This window comes from Parasteatoda tepidariorum, chromosome 7 (genome assembly GCF_043381705.1).
Source record: "Parasteatoda tepidariorum isolate YZ-2023 chromosome 7, CAS_Ptep_4.0, whole genome shotgun sequence".
Taxonomy (NCBI): Eukaryota; Metazoa; Arthropoda; class Arachnida; order Araneae; family Theridiidae; genus Parasteatoda; species Parasteatoda tepidariorum.
Window position 1 is genome coordinate 48364451 of NC_092210.1, and position 25485 is coordinate 48389935.

The window sequence follows — 25485 nt, forward strand, 5'->3', positions numbered from 1 at the left end:
AAGTATTTGTAACTATTATTTTCAAAACAAAATTATCCATAATTCCTGTTTTTATTTTATATATATATATATATAATTTTTNTTGTCAATAACACTCACCCTACATGGTGTCCTTCGGATGTGATCTGACCATGCCTACCTCGACAGACATGCCCACTTTGAATTGAGCATACCTAATTCGACGGATATATATATATATATATATCTTTCCTTTCAGAGAACTAGAAATCGAAGGTTGTCCTAAAGGTACTTTGCTGTGCTACTTGCCTCCATTTGATGGTAAGAAATATTTTCATAATTGTTAAATTAGTTAAATATGCATGAAACTTCCAATTAAGTACTGCCTTGGTAACAACAGTTTAAAATAGGTCATTATAACAAACATTTATTACCGCATATGTATGCACTTAAATTTGTACAAGTTTATATAGAATATTAACATTTTTTCAAGGTCACTATCCTCCATTGCCGGGAGCACAAGATTGGAATAGTGCTGATGCAGTAGTAGCTATGGATGAAGAAGTAGAAAAGTGGTAAAAATTTTAATTGATTATTATTTATCTATAATTATTAATTGTTTGCTGATTTTATTTCACAATTTTGAATAAATGTCTATAAAATGATTACCTACAATCCTCTAATGAAGTTTATTATGTGTTTTTAAAAAAAGAAATTAACAAAAAATTACATTTATAATATAAGATATAAGACGTGTATCGAAGAATCTGGCAGCATTTGTAAGCAACTTTCCTTGTAATATCGGTCCAAATGAACCATAATCAATGCTTACAACTAGGTAAAAACATCTGGTATTTTTACTATTTAAGATTAAGATTTACTATTACGAACTACAACTTTCAATTAACAATTACTGAAAATGAGCTATAATTATTAACATTTTTATATCGATTTCTTTTTAACTTCATTGACAGAGAAAAGCAGCTTTTCAAACTAGTACTATTTTAGGAAAAGAAAAAAAAAACACTTATACATTGCTAAAATGTAATAACTATCACTTTTTTTCTTATTTTTTTAAAAAAAATTAACGGTGGTTAACACAATTATTACTAATATTCTTCAAATTTTTATACTTCCTAATTAAGTTAAAACTTCCCAAAAATGTTACATTTCAAATTCATTTAACTTTTAAAACTAAGAATAGGAAAAGAAATCAAAGAATGTTCAGTGATCAATGTCCTTAACAGTAAACGTTTTTAAAAATAAAGTTTTTTAAAAAAAATACATACCATCCGGGATGCAGAAACTCTCCAGCCAGACAAAGGGCGCTGCAGATTTATCACAACATCTGCAGATTGTTTTCCCCATCAGATTTTAAAAAATGGAGACAAAATTGAAAGCAGAAAAAAACAAAAACAAATGTTTAAAAATGAAAAAGAAAAGATTTTTTATCTTCATTTATAAAAAGTAAGGAATAGTTTCCTTTTCTTAAAAATTTTCTATCGTAAAAAGACACTTAAGTATTTTTTGAGAAAGATCAAAAAATTTGTTAGTATAGAAGTATTCCATTACTTTGTCCCACCTCTGTATAAACAGCTGTTTTTTTCTTATTTTGGACAAAATTGAACTGTAATTATACAAAATTCAAACTAAATTAAAACATAAGATTTCTGTACGTAACTTTATTATATTTTCAAATTGTGCTATATATACATATATGGTTTCAACATTCTCAAATTTGATTTCATTTAGTATACTACTGGGCATACTACAGGAAAGTTTGCATTTTTTAATTTAAGTAATAAAAATATTAATAGATGATATTGGAAAAGTAATAGATGAATTAATAATAGATGATATTGGATAATTTATAGAGCAAATTAATGGATAATTTTGGAGTAATACGCAAGCATTTATTTTAGAATTAATTTATCTAGTAAATTGTAATGATGTAAATATTGAAATCATTCTGTAAGTATTTGCTTATATTATATAATTAAAAGCTAAATAAGTTATAAAACTTTGTAAAAACTAATGAATTATGTAGCGTGCCTACCACTACAATTATTCAGTTCCCTAATATATGACATGTTAACTAGATTCTATGTTGGGGTACCTTTTCATAGTTGAAGGTTGACATTGTCAATAACACTCACCCTACATGGTGTCCTTCGGATGTGATCTGACCATGCCTACCTCGACAGACATGCCCACTTTGAATTGAGCATACCTAATTCGACGGATGGTTCACACTGAACAGTTCACTTACCATTTGTGACTGTGACATTGTCCTCATCACGCTGTTACTAGTCTCGTTCACGCACAACGTTGACCAGTAAATACTTTCCTGTTAATAGCAACACAGAAGCGACCATACACACAATAGTGATCTTAATATAGCTCGCATTACCAACACTCAAAATCTGGTGATCTTAATACAGCACTAACGGCTTTTCACAAAACAGCAATGAATCAACTAGTGTTATCCGTTCATCGAATTTTATCACAGATAAAATTCTGGTGGGGGAGCATTGTAGCGCGTCTACCACTACAATTATTCAATTCCAATTTACTAGTATGTATGACATGTTAACTCGATCCTTATAGGGGTACCTTTTTTTAGATGAAGGTTGACATTGTCGATAACAATGGCCCCACAAATTACTTTTAATAAAGAACTGTGCAATATTTATTTTTATGCAATTGCAGGAGGCAGAAGAGCTTAGAAGCTTATCAAACCCAAGTTACTTGTTTAACTAGATTACAGCAAGAAGTTTTGAGACTTCATACATTGGTAAATAAATTTTAGATTCCTTGATTGCTACAGTTACATTTTATTTTCTTCATTTTATCTTAAAAATTATAAACAATTTATTCTAAAAAAATAATTTTTTAAAAAACACTTTGAGTTCAAACTATCATAATTTTGTTTTTTATTAATATTCTTGATTTTTATGTTGGTTCTTTTACAGTACTATTATTGAAACTGCATCTTTTGTTAGTAATGTTTTATATTCCAATTTTAATCATCACATCAGTTTGAAAAATACTTAAAAAAATTTTATCTTTGAAACATTGCAATGTCAGATAAAAAAGACTCCAGGTTAAATAGATTACTGTTTTCCAAGCAAAAATTTTTTGAATACTAAACTGTATTTTGTGAAATTGAATAAATATTTGATATAAACCTTCATATTTATAAAGCATTAAAGCAATTAAATAAAATGTTTTCATTTTTGAACTCTGGAAATCCAAAAAAACATTTATTATACATTTAGCACATTTTAATGCATAATTTATTAGTAATTTTTGCCTTTTTGCAAGAATCAACTGCCTGTGATGAAACAATGAAGGACGCATGAAGCAGGAAATTAACTAAAAAATTTAAAAAAAAAAAAATAAAAAAAAATAGTCTGAAATGTGTATTTTTGCATGAAATATCCTAGTACCAAATGTGAATGCAGATCATAAAAATTCATTTACTGTTATTCATAAGAAAACCTGCATAAAATTATAACTTCTACTTCCCTCGAATATCTCATTGTCCCAAAAGAATTATAAGTACAATAATTTGATTTTATAAAAAAGTATATTGGAGTCATTTTTTCTCAGGACTTTAGCTTGTTTCCTCTATTGTCAAAACTACAAATGAATTTTTATAGAAAATTTACATTTTTTAATATCCAATTTTAATTTAAAATTTACATTTGCAGAAAAAATAAACTTATAACAAACTATTCCATAAGGAATAATATATAAAGCTAAATAGAACTCATTTTACATATTTAATTGGATGTTGAAAACATAAAATTATCTTTCAGTTAAAAAGGCAAGATGGTACAATACAGTTCCTGAGGAAAGAGAATAACAGATTGCAAAACAGATTAACAAAAGGTGGGTGTTCTTTCTATTTTAATCTTTACAATGTCGAAATACTCGAATGTTGTAATTCTAATGCATTCATAATTTTACTTTTATACATCACCTATAAAAGAGTAAAGTAAGAAAAGAAAGTTAAAAAAAAGTAAGCATGAGATACATAATCTCAAAAGCTATTCATTTAAAAAAAAATTGTATTACAGTTTATTTTACAAACAAAATTTTGCAATAATTTATAACTTAATGTAAAATAAAGTACTCCTGTAGTTTTTTTTTTTTCTAGATCCAAAATAAGTTTTTATATTGAGCTAAAAAAAACTTCAAAATACCTTACATAGACAACTTTACATTGATAAAACTTTGTACTGAAGACATTAAAGTAATTAGTATAAAGAACAGATACACTATTAGATAAAAATTAGTTTACTTTTTTCATAGATCAATTACTTCAATCAAACTTAAATTACTTTTAGTAATTACTTTAATTGATATTTAATTATATTAAGGAATTACTTTGAATTTTATTTATATTAAAAAAATGAAATAAAATAAAAGAAAATTACTTGGTTCAACTTTAATAGTTTGAACAATAAATACCTATTCTTTTACTTTGCAATACAAAAATGCTAGTACTTTTAAACCATACAAATTCACCATGAATGTCATGCTGCAATATGCTTCCATTCAAATGAAACAAATTAACCTCCACTATCCAACAGTAATTAATATATTATATTCAAAAAATTAACATACTAAATTCAATTAATTAGTATATAATACCGATTTATCCCAATAACAAACATAGCAGTGGCACATAAGAATCTAAAAAAGATATCCCAAAATGTTACTAAGTTAAAGATCAAAATTTATAGCAACTACTAGGCTAAACCAAAAAGCAACTGACTACAGAAAAAAGAATAAAGTTAGAGTACACAGTAATGGAGTATAAATAACAAAAATGGCACTGCACTATCTGGAATACAAAAAACTGAAAAAAAATTTATAGCTCAATTAATGTTGAAAAAAAGGTTCCAGTCTTTTGGAAATAAGATACACTCTATAACAAAAAAATCGATGCACCAAGAAGGAGTTGTCCGATGGAAACGAAAATTGGTGGATAGGAAGACAATGTACAAAATAGAAAATGATTAAAATTTCAGAACAATTGAATAATTTATTGCAGAGTTACAGTAACAAGTTCAATAAGGTGTTGACCCACCTCTAGCCTGGATACAAGCTGCCACACGGCGTGGCATAGACCAATAAAGCTCCCGGATGGTCTCTTGTGGTATTTCCTGCCAAATTCGATCCAATTGTCGAACGAGGTCATCAACATTCCGTGCCAGATGCAATCGCCTTTCCATCATATCCCAGACATGCTCGATGGGAGAGAGATCTGGTGATCTGGCAGGCCAAGGAAGAGTTTGACAAGCTTGCAGACAGCTCATAGCAACATGTGCCGTATGTGGTCTGGCATTGGCCTGCTGAAAAAGCAGCCCAGGGCGCTGCAAAAGGAACGGTAGCAAAACAGGTCTAAGGATGTCGTCGACTTACTGCTGTGCAGTAAGTGTACCTCTAATGATGACCAAAGGGGTCCGGCTGTCAAAGGAAATGGCACCCCAGACCATAATGCCTTGTTGAGGGCCGGTGTGGCGTGCAATAGTAAAGTCAGGATCCCCCCTCTGCCCTGTGCGTCTCCAAACACGTCTTTAATGATTGTCAGGACACAGTTGGAAGCGGGATTCGTCGCTAAAGACTATACGTCCCCAGTCGGCATCGTTCCAGCCTGATCGAGCGTCGATTTTGCGCATTTAAGTGCGTTCTTGGTGCGTCGATTTGTTTGTTATAGAGTGTATTACATCAGATTAATAATTACTAAAGGATAAAAGAAAAACCTTCACTTCACACAATCATGGCTAAACACCTAGCCCAGTTTTTCAGAACTTTACATGGTATTCCTACCATGGCTGCTAAAAGATAATTTTAACCCCGGTTAAGCGACGTGAAAAGCAAAAAATATATCCCTCAAATGATATCCCTCTCTCCTCATTTTTAAAAAAATTATATCCCTCTCTCTCTCTCTCTAAACATTCACACCACATTTATCAAGACGACTTACAGCAACAACAGATTTAGCATACACCTTGGTGCGTATGCATGCCGATTATTTAGTTACCTTCCAGGATCGAACTCATGACCTTAAGCGATGAAGTGCTTTTTCGAATTATACATAAAATTATATTAGTTAGAATTGGTTAATTGAGATTTTGCATCCACTTCATTGAGCAATCAATTTTAAGAAGGAATAGTTAACCGTAATAGTAAGAAGGAATAGTAATATCATGAAATAAGGTTAAGATTGCATCAAATTTTTAAATATTATGATTCAATAAGTTTACAAGTATTGCTTTGAATAAAAGAAAGCGTAAAATTCGAAAAATTTAATATATTTTGTGAATAGATAATTTTTAACTCAGCAATGGTTATAAATAATAATATAAGTTTTTCCCACTTTATTTTAGTTGAGAAGAAATCTGCACAAGCACTAATTGATGTGTTAGAGAAAGAAGCAGCAGATTTTGAACGTTTCTGCAACATCCAGTATCAAGGCAATGAAGGTAGATGATCACCAGAGAAAGAAAAAATAAATGAGTGTTGTTCAATTAATTACATTAATTAAAGTTATTTTCATATCATATAATACTGTGTTCTAATCATAAGCTTATATTTCAGAAACAAAAAATACTCTGAGTCATATATTGAGGAAATAAATTCCTTTTAAGATCCACAGTAACTAACTAGTTCATGTTCTCTTTCTGCAGATCTAAAATAAAAAAAAAATCATATCATCTTTAAGTAAATAATTTTATCACCTATTTAAAGCTTCATACTTATACAAAAATCCTGAGAAAAAAAAAGAATGAAAAATTTTATTTAGTAATTTATTTATTTCAGCAGTCCAAGAAATATTTGTAATATGTAAATTCGTTTGCATTTTGTGAAATCATCTGTATTTTACTACATTTAGTTAATTTATTCAATTTAGTATTCAATTTAACCCACTGGCGGTTAAGGAAATGGGCAAAATTGGGAGAATGTTTCTCCCCTACACACAGTTCCCCTATCCATTAACATGGGAAAACCGGTTTTGCTATGCAGAGAAGACTGCAGGTTAAAATGCGACTTTTTACGTGCAGAACCGTCAGTGGGTTAAAACATTTCTAACTATGTAGTCTATATAAACTTATTAAATCTTGAGACATTCGATATAATTTTAATTAAAATAACTGTATGCAGAAAGTTATATAGTTAAGTTATTATCAACTCATAATTAATATCAGCATTGTTTTGCCTTATGAGTTGTATAAAATCAATACTAAAAATTAACACATTTACATTTAACTTTTTTGACTCTTAAGATTAATTTAGCACTTTATAAAATTAAATTAAAAGAGAAATGTTTTAAAACAGTATTATAAACATATATATATTTTTATCTTAAGGAAGGGTATTATTTTGACTATTCCAATTATCATATCTTGATATCCTAATCTTATATTTCAATTATCATATATAATAAACACTATGTCAATATATTGTGTACTAGAAAAGTTGAAAATATATAATACCTGAAAATAAATAATTATATCAAAATTATAATTTATCAGAAAGAGTCTGATAGCAAAAATACAAACCAAAATTACATCAACATTTAAATATATAAAAATATTATTAAAAATGTCTCTGTAACTTTAGCCTGTACTTTATCAATTAATATCTTTAATAATAAAAAGTAAAATTTTATCTTAATTGTTGCTTAAATGTTTAAAAAAATCATTTTGACAACAAAAATACTTAACTTAATATGTGTGTTAACTATATGGGTCCAGTATATTGAGCAAATCACTAGCTTCAACACTTAGTTTAAAACTGTATGTATAGGATTGTGAATACAATCTTTGATTGAGAAAACTGTATATGAAATAAAAATTTAATTTAATAAGTTCATTGAGTACATTGTTATGAAATAATTTTATTACTTCTCACTTAAATAACATATTTCGAAGATGAAGTTCATTGAATGGGATTGCTCTATGATGTGATGGTTGATTTTTTACAACTAAGAAATTCTGTATATTTCTAAAATTCTAGGTTGATAACTTCTTTTGTTTCTTTCTCTGATGATTAAGTCTTTCTTCCAAACTATCTGTAATACAAATTATAAACTATCTGTTATACAAATTATAACATACAAGATGAATTTGAAAATTTTAATGAAGGTTTTCATAGTTGAACAACTGCACTGACTAGACTGATTGGTTCATGCAAAGGAAGTAAGCAAACAGAGCAATAGCAAAATTATGCTAATGTAAATTATATAATAATACTCACATTCATGCATTCTAAAAAATATATTACATGAAAAGAAAAAAAATTATTGCTTCAATTAACATACATTAACATATTAAATGTTTAGTGGAACTATGTGACAAGAACAACAGCTATAAAACAGCAGGAAATCATTGAAAAAAAAATTTTTTTTTCCATTTCAAACCACTTTATTTAGAAACTTAGCAGAAGAAACATAATTAATTCTCTATATGTACAGCTATAAATGGAAGCCGCCAGAGGAAGAAATAGGCTCAACGTATTACAAAATTTCCGAAATTTCAGCGAACAATTTTTAATAAAATAAAATTATGGAAGTGTTTATTTTCCTACTTGAGTGTATATTTCTTATCTCTCAGAATTAGAGTGTTAATTCAAGTGAGGGGGAAAATGACAAAAGTTTCTTTCCCATTATTGAAAATTTGAAACTATTTACACTTCATTGTTTCTTTAACAGTAACTTTCACAGTAATAAAAATATTTATCAAGTGAAGTATTGATGGATTATAGGTAAATATTGGCTATACATTTACTTTCTTTAGTGCCAATCAACAGTATTTGAAAATAACAAACTAAGTAGAAAAACAAAGAATATTTTTAAAAAAGATTATTATAATGAGCAGAGAAGTTGATTTTCATAGCTGACAGAAGAAACATTGCTTACATCCAAAAAAAAACTAATTCAACTTAATTGAGCTATTTTAAAAGGGGGAAAAAGAAAAGAAAAAGTTAACAACTTATAATGCAGATTATCATAACAAATTTGGAGTTCAAATTAGTTGAAATCACTTATAAAACTTATATCTTACCAACAGATGTGTGCTGGACGATTTAGTTAAAATTTTTGGCATATCATTTATCTGATACAATATTTTTCTGAAAATTCTTAGTGCAATAATAGTAATAACATGGCCAATGAGGTTAAGGTTGCAGAAATAAGATTGTATATTTATACAATCATAACATGTTTTTAAACCCAAAATGTTTTAAGTGGTTTTAAAACGACAATGGGTACCTGCTACTGTTAAGCTTTTATGCGTAATTTAAATAGGATCTAAAACAACGTAAAAATAAGTATTGAAATCTATCAAACTTGATTACATAAAAATTAATTCATCTGAAATTTAATTATACGGGTGTTCTGAGTTAACACAGAATAACTTTATTTGAAATTTTCACCTACACAAAAAAGTGCATAAAAATTAAAAATAATGCCAAATCCAAGAAAAAATCGACAATATGCACTCGTTAAATACTTAATTCTATTAATTCATAAAAGTTTAAAGAAAAATTAGCAAAATTTATGAGAATTCATTTCTTTTTAAAGTTAAAAAAAACAAGATTTTTAATTATAAGTGATAAAAATTTTAATTAAATTTCTATATAAGTGAAAAATAGAGATAGAAATTCACTGAAACAAAATGTATAAATGTAGATATAACCATTTTAGAGCACTTCATTTAAAAGTTATACACCTAATTTGGTTATAAAAACTGTAAGATTTAAAACCTGAGATTAAAACATTTAAGATTATATATTCAAACTTGAATATGTAATTCAAAGTAAATATTAACTCTTTAAATACCGAGCCCTCCAAACCACAGCATGCCCAGAATACCGCAAACGCCCGAAGTAGGAAAACAAGTTGCAAAAATTTCCTACCCCCAGTTTTACTCTGGAATGACAGAATGACTGATCATCTTTTTATTCACCTGTGGAAATATCCCCAAAATAGGAGTTCAAAGGGAAGAAAGACATAATTTGAAGCAACAATATCGCTAACGTAACGAGATTTATAAAATGTTAATAAATGCTTGCATTTGTTTTTGGTTTTTATTTTTTTTAAATTTTATTATTTATATTGAAGCATAAGTATGTAATTCCATGTAATCCAGTTATACAAAATCAAAATAAAGCATTCAAATTGATAATAATATTCTCGCACAAAAAAAAATCATTTTTTTTTTCGTTGTAAAACAAAAACTAATATAATTCAATAACTTAAATGATTGAAAAATAAATTTTTAATTTCTTTGACACCAACATTTAAAATTAACGTCAGTCATTAAGGAGAAATTAATTTGGTGATAGTACTAAAATATTATTCTACCTAAATGTGTTTCTTATTTTATATCAATTTCCAATATGAAATAAGAGAAACTTTTCTTATTATTTAACAAGGCTCTGAAACCATTAGAAATATTATCCCCAGAAACTATAATTCCTCCTCAAGGTATAAAAAATATTTTTCGCTTTTGCCAGCATTAACTTCATTTCAATTAAGTAAATTTAATTCATTTGTAAATTATATTCCTTCAAGCGCTGTACCATAAAAGAGTAAGCTGTGCATGTAAACTTGTGCATAAAAATTAAAAAAATGCTGAAGAACTGTTTTAACAATAATATTTTAAGTACAATATTTCTATATTATTTTAAAAAATCAAAAAGTTCAATTTTTTTACAAATAAATTATTTTATCTAGAAACTATATTTTTATGTGAATTTCAGTTCGGTGCATTGAAAAAAAATTTTAAATTTGAAAATTAAAAAGTATAATAATTAATAAAATTATTTGTTTTAAGGTTCTTGTAAACAATCTAAATTGTTTAACTAATTTTAAATTATTTGAAAGTAAACGACTCAAAATAGATGTCAAATTTTGTATATGTCTTTCCATAATTCATATAAAAATATTTTGAAGCATCCATTTCTTCATTATTGAAACATCCATTATTGCTGTAATTTTTCCACGTGTCCTCTTCATAAGAGTATTTGATAATTTTTCTCAAGAATTTTTAAAATATTGTCGTTAAAAATAAAAATTCATAAATATGTGTAATTAAGTAAATTGATCTAAAAAAATTATATTCATAATAAAAACAATAAAACTGCTTTTGAATTTCTATAAATAATTGCTATAGTAAAAGTAAGTTTATGTGTAATTTAATTAAGAATCTAATAATTGGAAAATTATCATAAATTGAAAAAGTGGATTGAAAGCAAACAAAATAAATGTTCAACTATATAACAATATCTTCAAAGCTTATCAAATATATATATATATATAATGTCTAAATTTTTATTTACTAACTATTAATTTTTCTTAATTTCATTTTTAAAAATTTTAATGACTATATTTAATGCATAATTTTTTAACCTCCGACCCCATCGTTAATCAGCCAGACAGCTATTCTTTACGTATGCTAGGGAACACAATTACTTCCTATTTCAACAATGCCTTCTAGGCTAAGATTTATCTTTCTGTCACGTTTAACTTGTAATTATTTCTTTTTGAGTATGGGACTAAATTGTTCTGCATTTTACTGAACAGTTGGAAATCGGCATCTGTTTATAGACATATGGTGCAGTATATATGGGTGTGGTGACAAGAAATTTCTTTGAAAGAAAAGGGGAATATCAAAGAAATTTCTTACACTACCACACCATAATTTTGGTGACAAAGATATCAGTCCCAACTTCAGGTAGAATTGGAGAAAATCTACTATATGACATGTTAATTTTCATTTAACAATAGCCTTTAGAAGCTATGCTGATAACGCTTATCTTCTACAGAAATGAATGAGTAAATTGTAACACATCTGGGTGGTCTGACAGCTGAATATAGAACATTCATTATGAAGGAAAAAATACGTTCCTGAAAAATTAGAGTTAACTACAGATAATCCTCCTGTGAAGAAACCCTTTTGTAAGAAGATAAGGCGTAAACTTGAAAATAAATAAATTCATAGAGATTTAACTATTTTAAGAGTTTTGACACCAACACATTAAAAAAAACAATAGTAAAATTCGTGTTTTTAGACCAGGTGTTAACAATTAATAAAAAAAATGGGTCGGTGCAGCTTCAAGTGCAATACCTACGTAATAACAAGCATTGAAAAGGTGAAAATAGCGAGGCATTCATAAAACAGCAAGACAACGTGAATGATTTACAGCTGTCGAACTACAAATGCAGAATAAAGTTCAAATTTCAAATAATAGTTTTGGTACCCATCAAAGCAGTTTTTTCTCTTGGATCCTACTGTTATAAATATAAAAACTATTTTGTAAGGCATCAAAGCCTACGATCTAATTCTAATAAAATAATGTTTAATTATTTATTTTATATTTAAAAATAGATTTATAATTAATTGTATTTAGTAATCTTGCAGAATAATATATTTTTAAATTACTGCCATTTCTTTTTTCTGTAAACACTGCAAATTTCGAGCTGTTTATTATCTTGAACAATTGATATATTTTTAAAGGCACAATAACTAAATTATTTAATGATTAAAAAAAATACTTTATCTCCAATACTCCAGTTTATTCTTTTCAACGTAAGTAATCAAAAAAGTTCAGACAAAAAGAAGTAGCCAGCTTAATAATTTAGGTTAATTAATTTTGAGTTTATATTTGTTTCTACATCTCTCTCTGTCTTTCAAAAAAGTCAAAAAATACTATATTTCTTAACTATAAATTTTAAGCTTATGAGAATATGATTTTATTTTTACAATAAAACGTTTCATTTAACTTTTTCTCGAGAAGTATTATCAGAAGAAGTTCAGTCGTTAGGGGCAACAGTAGTTTCAGTTGGTGTTACATCTTCGAATTCATCTTCATCCCCTGATTCATTAAAATCCGACTCATCCTGTCTCATCATTGAAAATTAATTTAATTGAAAATTATTTTCGGTCGAAGGACCTTTACAGAGAAAATACATTTTGGTTTATATATATATATATAAACAGGAGAAAACAACTTTACAAAAGCGGAATGATATAAAACAAAACTTTTGTTGAAAAATCCCTCTGCTTTCTTCCCTTTTTGTAAATTACCTTCAAGGACGATTACTGCCACACCTCCCCCATTGTGTGTTATTTTTCGAAAAGGGGGAAGAATCTCTAACTCGTTTCACGGGCACTTCGGGCGTTTTCGGTAGTCTAGCTTACGAGGCGTCTCGGGCGTTCCGGTAGCGAAAGAGTTAATAAAAACTGACGGAATTGTTTCAAAAACAATGCTTACACAAGTAAAGACTTCTTACTACCCAGAGAGCTTTCAAATGTTCATTTTGAGAATTTTTTCAAAAAAAAAAGGAAAAGGGAGATATATTCAAAGTAATTGTTCTCAGAATTAAATGAAAGCTTGTATATGTCTTCATGTCACATATCTTACCATTTTGTGTCAATATAAGTATATATAAATTATTATAAACATCGCTTTATCTTGTGATATTATTGTGTATAATGAGAGTATGTACATTTCTATACATTTAAAGTTATTTATTATAAAACAGAAATAATTTTATGTTTTATATTGAATCTGCTACATGTACTCGCACTAAATGAATGTAAGCTATTTAATCCAAGATAAAATAAACTTTGTTCAACTAGTCTTGTTTTTATTTCTATCTATTATAAAAACTGCGTGTCCTGAAGCATTCTCTTGATTAGGATAAGCCAATTAGATGCCCTTAAACCTAAAATATGCCTGGATACCATACGTAGACACAACTGTAAATACACACACAACACACAAAACACAATTGTAAAAATACAAATTTAAAAAAAACATGTTTTACATTCAAGTCAAATCTTGCGCAAATTTTGGGAATAAATATAGAAATTGAAATTAGCTTTAATTTGGCATCTATAAAAGAAAAAGTATTTACCACAGCATTGACGATCCATTAGTCTTTTATATACTCTTGGTTTAACTCCAGGTAACAAACAATCTAGCTGATGAATAATTGTATTATTCTCGGAAATTGACTCTAAGTCCTGCAGCATTCTCTTTATTATTGTTGTCCTATTAAAAAATAATTAAATATATGTATTATAATAGAACAAGAAACAATTGTTACTTTGCTTTTGAATCAATTCTGAACTTTTTAGCACTGAAAAATGTTTTATCATAACATAATTAAAAAAACTTTTCTCTTATTGCATAATATTCAGAAACTAACAACGTCAATGATTTTCTTTCCTTTTCATTTCAAGGTTTCATACATATAAACAAAGTTATAAAATCAAAAAGTTATCATCAAATCAAGAACTTGTAATGCTGTAATTATTAGGAACATAATACCTCATAAGGTCTTTTTAAAAACTACCATTACATATTAATACCATAATTTATAGTAAAATAAACACATTTTAAATGCATCATCATTTAGCATATACTTTAACTGAAAGACTTTTCAAGACCAATACCAAAACTTAAATATTCAAAATTTCACAGAAACTATTATACTGTATAATTGCTTTAAAACAATGAGAAAAGACTTTAGAATAGATAATGATAAAAATTAAGTTTACTGAGTTTCATACATAGACATAACAATACCTGTTAATTTGTTTCACATCAAAACAATTAAACTTCTATTTATTTAGAACAAAATGATTATACTTATAGTGAAAAAAAGTAGACTTTTAATTATGTAAAGAATATTTAAAAAGAAATCTATAGCTCACAGATATGTTTAAAAAATGCTATTTACAAATTACAATCAAATGCTTTTATATCTTTATGATAGGAGAAAACACTCTGCAAAAACTAATATTCAGGGAAAATTAAGACTAACTTATGTCTAAACAAATAATTGAGTTGAAATGGTGTGTTATATAGCTGAAAACATGGTGTATAGTTTTCTATTCAGCAGAGCTATCTGTATACTAACAAAGGTGTGATCGTCTATTAAGGAGTTTTAGATCTTATATAAGCATAGCTGAAGCCCATCCCCTTGTTATTAAAAGCAAACTAACTTCCTCTATTCACGAAGTACTTATATAATATTTAAATTTTTCATAATTTGTTTTAGAACAAAAAAATTTCATACATTACAATAAAAATTCAAAAAATATTAAGCAAAATAATTTAGATTAAAGATTACAGATTAATTAGATAAAAGATTAGATTCATTTAAATTCACAAAATAAAAACAGATGCTAAATTAAATTGTATACTTAATCAAAAGTCAGACATAAAAAAATTTGCGCAATCAGAAATAATCCATTCACTTAAATATATTTAATAACTAAAATAATTTACTGTTAAAAATTGTTATGTAAATCCTTCCATTTTTCAAAATTTGCAAAAAAAAAATGCAATAAGTGGTGTTTTCACAATTTGTTAACTTTGGTGTCCTCAAGCAATATTTCCCATGAAAATATTAATTTTCATCATTTAATAGAATGTTTTACTTAAAATAGTCACAAAGAGTAAAAAAAAATTATGCATCAGATGCTTTTGTACTTAAATTATATTGAATTGAAATTTTTTAAAAAATTGCGTTTTTTAGTTCATGATCCTTTTTTTTCCTTTGTGTAATTCCTCCCCCTGCAGTCAAAAATGTATTTTAAAAATACAACCAAGAGTTTTAGTTTTAAATCATCATGTTTTTGCTTACAAAATGTGATCTTACTTAAGGTAATATAAAAAATATAAGTGATACAATGATGTTTTTGCAATGAAAAAATTAAAACACTTCAAATTTTTTTCGAAATTCTGGATATTATCTGTCTTCTTAAAAAAAAATATTAATTACATTTTTATTTAAATACCATTTAAAATATTTCTCTACAAAACTAAACTCAGTAGCGCGACAGCCCATAAAAGACCAAGGCCTACTGTGCCCATCTCAGTTTTCTTGATCTTGGGCTCTGAGGTGCAGGAGCAAATGTTCTGGTTAAGAGGTCAGCCGAATGCGAAACCCATTTATCGACCCGAAGGGATGAAAGGCTGAATCAATCTTGTCCAGCCCGAGGATCGAACCCAGGACCTGTGGTATGGGAATGCGAAGTGCTACCACTCAACTACCGTGCTTCAAAATATTTCTCTATATTTACTTATTCTTAATTCATAGATAAATTGTTTAATATTTTCTTCATATGCTTTTTAAGCATTTAAGTAAGGAGACAGTAGTTACATTTTTCCAGGCAATAACAATTTAAAACTGTTGCTAAATTTCATTGTCGTGCCACAGGTCCCTGGTTCCATTCTCAGAACGGGCAAGGTTGACTCAGCCTTTCATCCCTTCAGTGGGTCGATAAAATGAGCGCCAAGCACGTTTGGGAACTTAACACTGGGAGTTCTGCATTAGGCTGACCACCCAGTCAGAACATCTCTTCTTACACCCCAGAGCCTGAAGGTTAAGAAAACTGAGATAAGCACAGTAAGCTTTGGTCTTCTATGAGCTGTCGTGCCACTGAGTTTAATTTTAGTTGTTGATTTGTATACTTAAATGCGTGTTTTTAGTGTAAAAATTATCAATAATAACGTAATTACAAAATGAATTTTTTCTAATTGTCTTAGTCAAAAGATAACGTTTTGAGAAAATCACCCTTAAACATTACGCTATTGCAGAACTATACATATAAGAAATATATGTATTCTCTTATATGTATAAAGTATGAATTTAGTAAATCACATATTATATGTATCATCTTGTTTGTATAGAAAATGAATTTAGTATATCACATACTAAATTCATAAACTTTGCAAATCTTCAGTTAAAGAGAAAAAAATTGCTTGATTACAAAAATTTGAAACATTTAGAAAAAAAGCGATAAATTAAATTACAAAATACTGTGAAGCATATTTAAAACATTTTTCATTACTAAGAGTAAGTCCATAATATTTTTTGATGTTTGGTTACAGGTAATAAATAAATGTTTTAAAACTAGCATTTTTTAGCACAAAAAAATTTTAATGTTTGTTCTATGGAAAGTTGTGAAAAAAAGAAGTTCTCATAATTCAAAACTTAATATGAAATAAAATAATAAAATTTCAATTCAATAATATTATAACATACTTGATCACCTGATGAGTCCATAAACTTTGAAGATGTTTTATTAAATTGAATAAACATGTTTGATCATAATTCCAATTAACATCATCATAAGAACAGTCATATAGCACTAGTGGCAATTCTAAAAAAATTATTTTTATTATTAAAAAAACACAAAAACTTTCAACAACAAAAATATTAAGAAAAAGTTAAAAGACCATTTTTAATATCTAATGCATTTTAAAATAAGTAGTAAAGAAAAAATTGAATTTTAAAAAAAAATATTCATTTAAAGAATATTTGTAGACATTAAATCAAAATAGGACTTTTAAAATAAATAAAACTTTGAAATAACATTTTAAATAATATTTTAATAAAAATACTACTTTTTAAAAAGACCTTCATAACAAATGCATAAGATAAACATTATACTTTTATTGGGCTGCCAGAAGGCTCATGGCCGATATGGCCTTTGTCCCGAAGTAGGATGGGGAGAAAAAAAAATTTCTAAAAAGTTATTTCTATTAAAAATCTAAAAGCATCTATGAATTCACTTTAATTTTTTAACAAGGACTTTTTTGGTTGGTTAATTTTTATACTACTATTATAGGTATTTAATAAGTAAGTATTGGTGAACTCAGAATTTTAAACTCTGCAATCCTATAACCATAGAACAAAACAAATAGAAAATTTGAGATCTCATGTAAGTAAAGAGTTACTTTAATTAAATGAGTAGACTCTTTCATAGATAAAAATAAATACACATTTAGCTTAGATGATAGATATAGAACTATAAATATGTAAATTCTCAACATTTACTTTAAATAGTAAACATATTATTCCATATATATAAATCCTATTTGCAGTCATATAAGCATATATAAAAAGAAATGTGATTTATTCCTCTAAAATTTAGAAAGTAGAAAATTTCTAGATGATAAAAGATGCATTGTCCCTATGATTGAACAAGAACACTTTCTTCAATAAATCTATTTGTCTGAAATTCTATATGGCAACATGCATTCAATTTTAATTTAAGTACTTAAAAAATACTTTGTTTTATTTTAAAATATTTTTTTTTAAATTTGGATTAAATGAAATAGTTTTGATACAAATTACAATTTATAATATTTAATTAGAATTACATGTTTAAAAATACTAACATAGAAATTTATAGTTTTACTTGTTCAAAATAAAACATCAAATGTTTCGCTTTGATATGCTGATCACTAAACCAAAATTATTGAGACTTGCTTTTAAAAAATGTTAACCACAATACAATGCTGCATTCGCCCAAAAGCAGGGCACGCAATAAGGACTTCAAACTATTAGCCAGTGAATTAGCCAAATATCAAAAGTATTATCCAAATTTCAAAAGTATTAGCTAAGGGCAAATCTTAACAATTTATAGTAAGTGATTTTTTAACATAGAAAACTTCAAATAAAAATACAAAAATTGACTAAATATTAAAAATAATTCAATTTACTATAAATTAAATTATTTTATAAAGTACAAATTAAAATCAAAGGTCATTTTGCAGTTGGCGAGGTGTAAAAGAGCAATGAATGGAAGAGAAGATGAAAAATGTAGATGTTTTATTGTCTTTGAGGAACAGAAATACGAAAATGCTGGGGTTAACTTTTTATAACTTCTCAGGTACTTTTTTTATAACTTTTTATACATATAGCTTTATGCTTACAGCTTACATAGCTATATAGCTAATTTTTTTTATAACTTTTATTACTTCTCAGTAATATAAGGATAAACCTGAGGCAATATTATGTTATTGTACATGTTATTGTCACAAGAAAGCATATTTCCTGCAAAAATATTTAGATGATAATATGCATCTTGTTACCACATAATCTGTTTTAATGACACAAACTGTAGGAAAAAATTTGTTGTGTGATATCACATGATCCAGCAATGAACGTGGTAATCAGCATTTTGAGGTAGTTTGTCTCATGCTTACATAATCTCTCCTATTACTTACATAATCTCTCTTGTTACTTACGTTATCTAGATTTAATATAATTTTAATTGGTTATGTGATGTATCTAACTGAAATTACTGTAATGGAATAAAAAAAATACAGGATTTGTTTAGAAAAATTCCCTTTGATCTTTTTTACAGGATTGAGGGGAATCTATATTTTTATTTATGTTAGAAAAGATCATTCACCAATATTTAAAAAATAAAATTAGCCACTTAGAAATAAAATTATCATATTTATAAGTCTTATGATGAAGGCAAACAATTTACAAAAAAACGTTACTGATACTTTAAAAAATAATATTTTATATAAAAAAAAGAGATACTTAAAAAATATATAAAATTATTAAAATATCAATTAAGTTCTAAAACAATATTAATAAGACTTGCTTACCAGATGCCATATCATACTGAGGTTTTCTAGGAAAATTGTCAACATCTAACAATTTTTCTATTACCTTTAAGAATAAAATTGAAAAAAATCAAAAAGAGATCAGAAGCATTAAAAATACATAATAAAATATAAATTATGAACTGATTTCATTTAAAAAAATGCTTTTAATAATTTATTCTATAAACTATTCTCTGTTTTAATAATTCTTTAACACTGTCTTCAATCAATAGTTAATAATGATTAAACTTTATATTTATAATTAGTTTGAATTAGCAATAATTATTACTCACTGAGCAATCTTCCTTTCCTTGACCGACAAGAAATAGTAATGACATAATACAACGGATTTGATGCCATAAGAATGCTTGACCAACTACAGTAAGTTCTAAAATACTGTAAGACTCAAAATTCCTAAAAATAAAATGAATAAGAAAGTACAATTAAATACAAAAATAAAACTGGACTTGTCTTATCTTGCAACAGCTTTTCTTAAAAAACTGTTCAATAAAATCAATTTAAAAAAAAAATTTCAATTCTCACCCAGAAGATATTTTTTCAATATCAACAGAAAAAATTCTTCTTTTATAATTAACAACACCATTGCCAACATCCATTTTACAAATATTTCTAAAATCATGTTCACCGACTAGTTTTAATCCAGCTTTCTTCATTTCCTGCAGTGAAACAATGTAAGTTTAATGCCAAATTAAAAAAGGACATCTAATTCAGAATATCTTAAAAAGTTTTAAAAAAATATGGATTGCTTAAAATAATTATTTTTTCAAATCATTACAAAAGTTAAATTTAAAAATTGAATATGATAACTCCAAAACCAACTTAAAACCACTTTTTAAAGTAACATATTACTTTTATTAAGATTATCAAAAATTATCTGGCCTTTTGTATGCTTTCTAATATTTTTTGAATAGTTTAAAGATTTATTTTTATTCAGTCACAAAAAATTTATAAAACACTACCATAAAAATGAAATAAATGAAACACTATCAATAACACAACAACGAGAATTCTTTTAAAAATTTGTTCACACAAGCCACATATAAATTCATTATTTTATCATAAGCCACTTTAAAAGCTCAGCAGTGATATGCATTCATAGCATAAGCTAGAGCAAACGATCACTATTATAAAATTTGATCAATTTATTCATTTTTAACTGAGTATACACGTGAATATCATAACACTAAAAATAATCTAAGAGTAAAAATAAAAATTTTATTAAGTCACAAAATAATCATTTTTCTTCTATGAAATATAAATAAATTTTTATGTTGAGTTCTATTGAAAATAAAAACCCTGAAGTTCAATGGTTTTAATCCAAAATAATATCTTTAAATGAAAAAATTCTTTTTTTAACCCATCTTCTAATCTTATTTTGTTGAAAATGACATTTCTGTTTGAACAATGTTTCTTTGGCATCTTTATTTATAAAAGCCTCAACAATATCAATAATTGGGCAAGCCATTCAAGTTAAATAATACTTATAACAAAATTGTGATAATGATGTGTTAATTAGAATATTAATCCATTATACACATGCTAATATATAACACTAAGTTGCAACTAAGTACATAGTAAATTTTTTATTAGACTCAATATTTTTAAATAATAACAACAAAAAATGAAACTTTTCAAAATGCATATTAATATAAATGAAACTTGCACTTTAAACATTTTGTTTAAATATAAAAACAAGTCTACAATATATTTAGTACTTTATCATACATATAATTTAAATAATTAAACAATATAAATTTTAGTTAAACTCAAATTATTTTTGCATATCAATTACAAAAAAATAAAATGCATTAGAACCAATAATGAAATAAAATGACAGCAATGACAGAATAGCAGCAATGAAAGCAATGACAGAATAGATTTTACATAAATATATACTAAAAGTCACATGGGTCATTTATATTTGTTTGAAAAATACTTTATAATAAGGCAGTAAATGTTTAAATATGACAATGAATTTTTACCTCAATATTTAGGTTTGCTAGAGGAAACCAGTATTTATAAATTCGACTTGTGCAATCAAATCTAAAAGAGAGATACACCGTTAAATATAATAACATTGAAATATTAATATAAAAATATTTAAATATAATATTCAGTTAGAAATAAAAGTTATTAGAAGATACAATTTGTGTATTTAACTTAAACATTAGCACAGAAAAATGTATTACATCGAACAATATAAACAAAGTAGCCAGTAAATTATAATTAAGTAAAGTTAAATAAAACTCTATATAGATAAAGTAACAAACTTATTTTGAGTAAGATAATGACATTCTCAGAGAAATTTTTAAATTTCTGCTTTGACTCTTAAATATAATTACATAAAAAATTAAATATTTTAATTTAAGTAATCTGTTCTCATAAACAAAAAATTTTTTCTAAACCTTAATAAATGCCTGAAAGTTAAAAAAAAAAAAAAAGAAAGAAAAAGAAAGACATTTTCAACTTTCTGTAATTATTCGTTGCAACAAAATACAAAAAAAATCCTAGATATCAGTTTAAAGTACATAGCAACATATAGATTTGAAAAATGTTTGGTATTATACCTTAGCTTCAGATAAGAAATTCAGTATTGTCAAGTATTGAAATTCAGTATTCAAACATTCTGCATTTGAATACTGAAATCTAAATTTATCACCCTACTACGATACAAGCAAGTTACATTATTTCAAATCTGCTTGACAGTAAATTAGTTCAAAAAAACTTTTCCAATATAAAAAATAATCTGAAGAAATAAAAAAAAAAAAAAAAAAANAAAAAAAAAAAAAAAAAAAAAAAAAAAAAAAAAAAAAAAAAAAAAAAAAAAAAAAAAGAGAAATATGTTATTTAAAATTTCTGACTACAAAAGATTAGTGGAGTTGCACTCGAATTTAGTAAGCTCAAATGATTTCATATTTTGTTAAATTGAGACAGTAAAGAGATTTGATACCTTCACATAGAATGCCTTGCATGCTTCGATTTATAAGTTATACAGAAGCTTTGTAGGTTGCTCCCGCACTAAGAAGAACTTATGTACATGAAGGTGAAGAGTGCTAGGTAAGAGAGCAAGATCTCTCTAGTTTTAAGATAATATTTCAATGATACTTTATATTTCAATATAGATGCTAGTGAAATAATCTTGAGAAGGGATAAAAAAAAAAGTATGCCTCAAACATTTCGGAAACATTCAGGAAAATTAAAAAATCTATAACATTTTGGGATACAAAGCAAAATGTCAAAAATAATATGAGCACCTAATATTATCTGAGATTCAAAGAAAAGAAGTACAGTGCCCGCCGTTTATTAAAATCACTTTCGTTTTATGCTCTTTTGATTTTATTAAGCGGCTGATTTTATTAAGAGGCGATTCAACATTTGAAGAAGAAAAAACAAATTTTACGATATATTCTAAATGCACACACTTTAAAAGCTGAAATAATAACCACATTAATGCTTTATTTTAACTAATTTAATTATTTTAATAAAGTAAAACCCTACATAACATTAAATTTACAAAAGTTTTGCAAAAAACAGATCAATGGTTGCTTGAGTTGCGGTATTTAAAATTAACTTTTCAACATTATTTGAGAGTTTATAGAAGTTTTTATAGTTTTCGATGTTCCTCCTCTTTGTTCCAAAGCTTGCAGCAATACATTAAGTGCTTTTCTGACTTCCATTGAAGATGGCACTGATGAGATTATTTCATCTTCTGAGTCTGATTCCTCCATTTCTTGATGGGAAATAACTTTGCAATTTTTGATGTCTGTAACAATTTTAGAATCAGATTTTTCTCCTGATGTTTGCAGGTTATCGTCAATAGCTACGTAACTTGAAAAATTCTCGTCCATTTCATTTTCTTCATTGCTGATCATTTCTTTGAAACAGTTATGAGCCCCATCTCCATTGAAGCTTCACGTTGACTATATTTAGGAAGCTTATCATAGTTTTGCGACACTTCGAATTTATCTTTAAGACTCAAAACCTTCCTTTTCGGCATGCTGAGAAAATTTAACACCAAACGAACTTAAAAATGATATGTGCTCTAACTATAATTTACTCAAACGGCTTAAATAATATGGAACATGTGCACAGACAGTTTTTGGAAATCTATTCATGTTCTCTGTTAAGATAGATAACAAAAGAAACTTCTCTCCCTTCTATGGTTCATTCAATAAAAAGTAAGATAAGAATTCGACCCCTTGTTGAGTGAGATAGGTTTCTCCAAACTTCATTCAAGTCAAGGAATTAACATTGATAAATTGATTTCTATGAACTCGCCGCTTACCACCCACATTTTTCCTTAACTCTTACACTATGTGTGTAGCAGGAAAGTGCTAACCACACCTGTTTCACAAGTTTGTGAGTAACTGTTGCTTCTTCTAAAAAAATCTTTAAACTTCGAAAAAATAAAATTTTATAAATAAGAACAAAAAAAGCTGAAATAGTGCACCTTTGATTTACTATGTAGTCAAAATTTTGATTTTAAAAAGAGGCGGCATTGATTTTATTAAAGGATGTTTTTAACATGTATTAATATTGTAACGATTCGGTTCTTGCCGATTTGATGTTATAAAGAGGCTGATTTTATTATACGGTGATTTTATTAGCGGCGGGCACTGTATTCGATATTCTATACGCGCACTGTATTCGGCACTGTATTCTATTCGTGGTAAAAACTATATTTATTAAAATATCTATTTAAAATATATAATTAATAAATAAACTTTATCTTTCTGGTCATTCGAATTTTAAGAGAGGATTTTAAAAAAAATAATTAAGAGTATAGTATTAACTAATGATACAGATATGTGCTGTCAATGACAGGTGAAAATGGATATGTGCTACCAATAATAAAATTTATTAGAAAATAACACTTTAAAGTAATTCAGAGCGGAAAATAATTTACAGGAGATTATTACGTCGTCTTATAACTGCACTTAAAGAGACAATAAAAATTAACAAATGGGTTGATGAAGTGAAATAAACTGTACAACAAATATACCTATGCAAATAAGATTATTTTTTAACATTAATTTGGCATTTAAGTATCAAATTAACAATCAGAAAATTTGTACATCTATTTCCTATGCTTTACATGCTATCGTTTTCTATTTAATTCTCCAATAATAAAAATAATAATATTAAAAAAAATAATTGTAATTTTAAGAAAATTAGAGATTTGGCAATTAAAGCATTGTTTGTTTTTTTCTCAATTTTCAAATACAATTTCGGTTTATTTTCTACATTTTTATAATCTGAAGTAAATATTAATCGAAAATTAAATATTCCAATATTAAATATTTCAATGACAGTTCTTTTAATTAAGAGTAAACTTTGTCAAAATCATGTAATACATATAATAATTGCCTAAGAAATTTCATTAAAATATATTTATATAGTAACTAAAAAAATAATAATAAAAAAACAAGGTTGATAGTGAATTTTAGATTAAGGATAAAGGTGCTTAAAATTTTATACATATGAAAAATTATTAATTGCCTTTTAACTCTTCTGTGTTTAAATGTTTAGAATAGAATATGTTAAATGATGAGGAAAGTAAGACAATTCCTATTTAAATAGGTACTAAAACAAGAAAAGAATCTAATTACCTTGAACTAAATAATGGATCAACTGGTGCCCATCCAATTATTCTGATTTCTGGAGGCAGCACACGGTTTAGTATTGTGGGATAATCAATTTCTTTTTCTGAAACTTCAATAATTTAGCATATTTGAATATAAACAACAATGATATAATAATGAAACAAGTAATGCTCACAGAAGGATATCATAATGAGAAAGCTTAAAGAACAATTCAGAAATAGAAATTAATTATACCAGGCACATAATATTATGAGATAATAAATTTCCCATAAAAACAGAAAATATTACTTACAAATTTAAGTATTTCTCTCGAAAATAAATTTACAACGGTAGTAAATGTAATACCTTGGATAAAAAATTATTTCAAAAATAGATTTTAAATATATAACAGTGAAATTAATTTTAAAATGAATAACTATTAATCAAAGTGTCAAAAGATTGGAATTTTCTGACTTAATAGTTTTTT

The 25485-nt window shown here is 26.5% G+C and overlaps 2 protein-coding genes across 7 annotated transcripts in view; one reads left to right on the top strand and one right to left on the bottom strand.

The window, feature by feature from the left end:
• Nucleotides 1-13617, top strand: part of LOC107437431 (uncharacterized) — a 418583-nt gene extending 404966 nt beyond the window's left edge. For both annotated transcript variants that reach the window (XM_016049433.4, XM_016049432.4), the window contains exons 9-13: nt 218-279; nt 452-533; nt 2668-2752; nt 3780-3852; nt 6360-13617. In XM_016049433.4, coding sequence (XP_015904919.1) covers nt 218-279; nt 452-533; nt 2668-2752; nt 3780-3852; nt 6360-6463 — 406 coding nt within the window. In that variant the 3' untranslated portion in view covers nt 6464-13617. The remainder of the gene's footprint in view (nt 1-217; nt 280-451; nt 534-2667; nt 2753-3779; nt 3853-6359) is intronic.
• The window catches only part of LOC107437432 (tRNA pseudouridine(38/39) synthase), a 29914-nt gene continuing 8040 nt past the window's right edge, over nt 3612-25485 (bottom strand). For 3 of the 5 annotated variants that reach the window (XM_016049435.3, XM_071183388.1, XM_071183387.1), the window contains exons 6-13: nt 25026-25128; nt 21399-21459; nt 19939-20072; nt 19689-19809; nt 19399-19462; nt 17036-17153; nt 13895-14031; nt 7815-8044 (exon numbers count right to left, since the gene is read on the bottom strand). In XM_016049435.3, the coding sequence (XP_015904921.1) occupies nt 7986-8044; nt 13895-14031; nt 17036-17153; nt 19399-19462; nt 19689-19809; nt 19939-20072; nt 21399-21459; nt 25026-25128 (797 nt within the window). In that variant the 3' untranslated portion in view covers nt 7815-7985. Of the gene's footprint in view, nt 3944-6545; nt 6662-7814; nt 8045-13894; nt 14032-17035; nt 17154-19398; nt 19463-19688; nt 19810-19938; nt 20073-21398; nt 21460-25025; nt 25129-25485 lie in introns of those variants that run through there. The other 2 variants (XM_071183390.1, XM_071183389.1) reach the window with 2 other exon arrangements.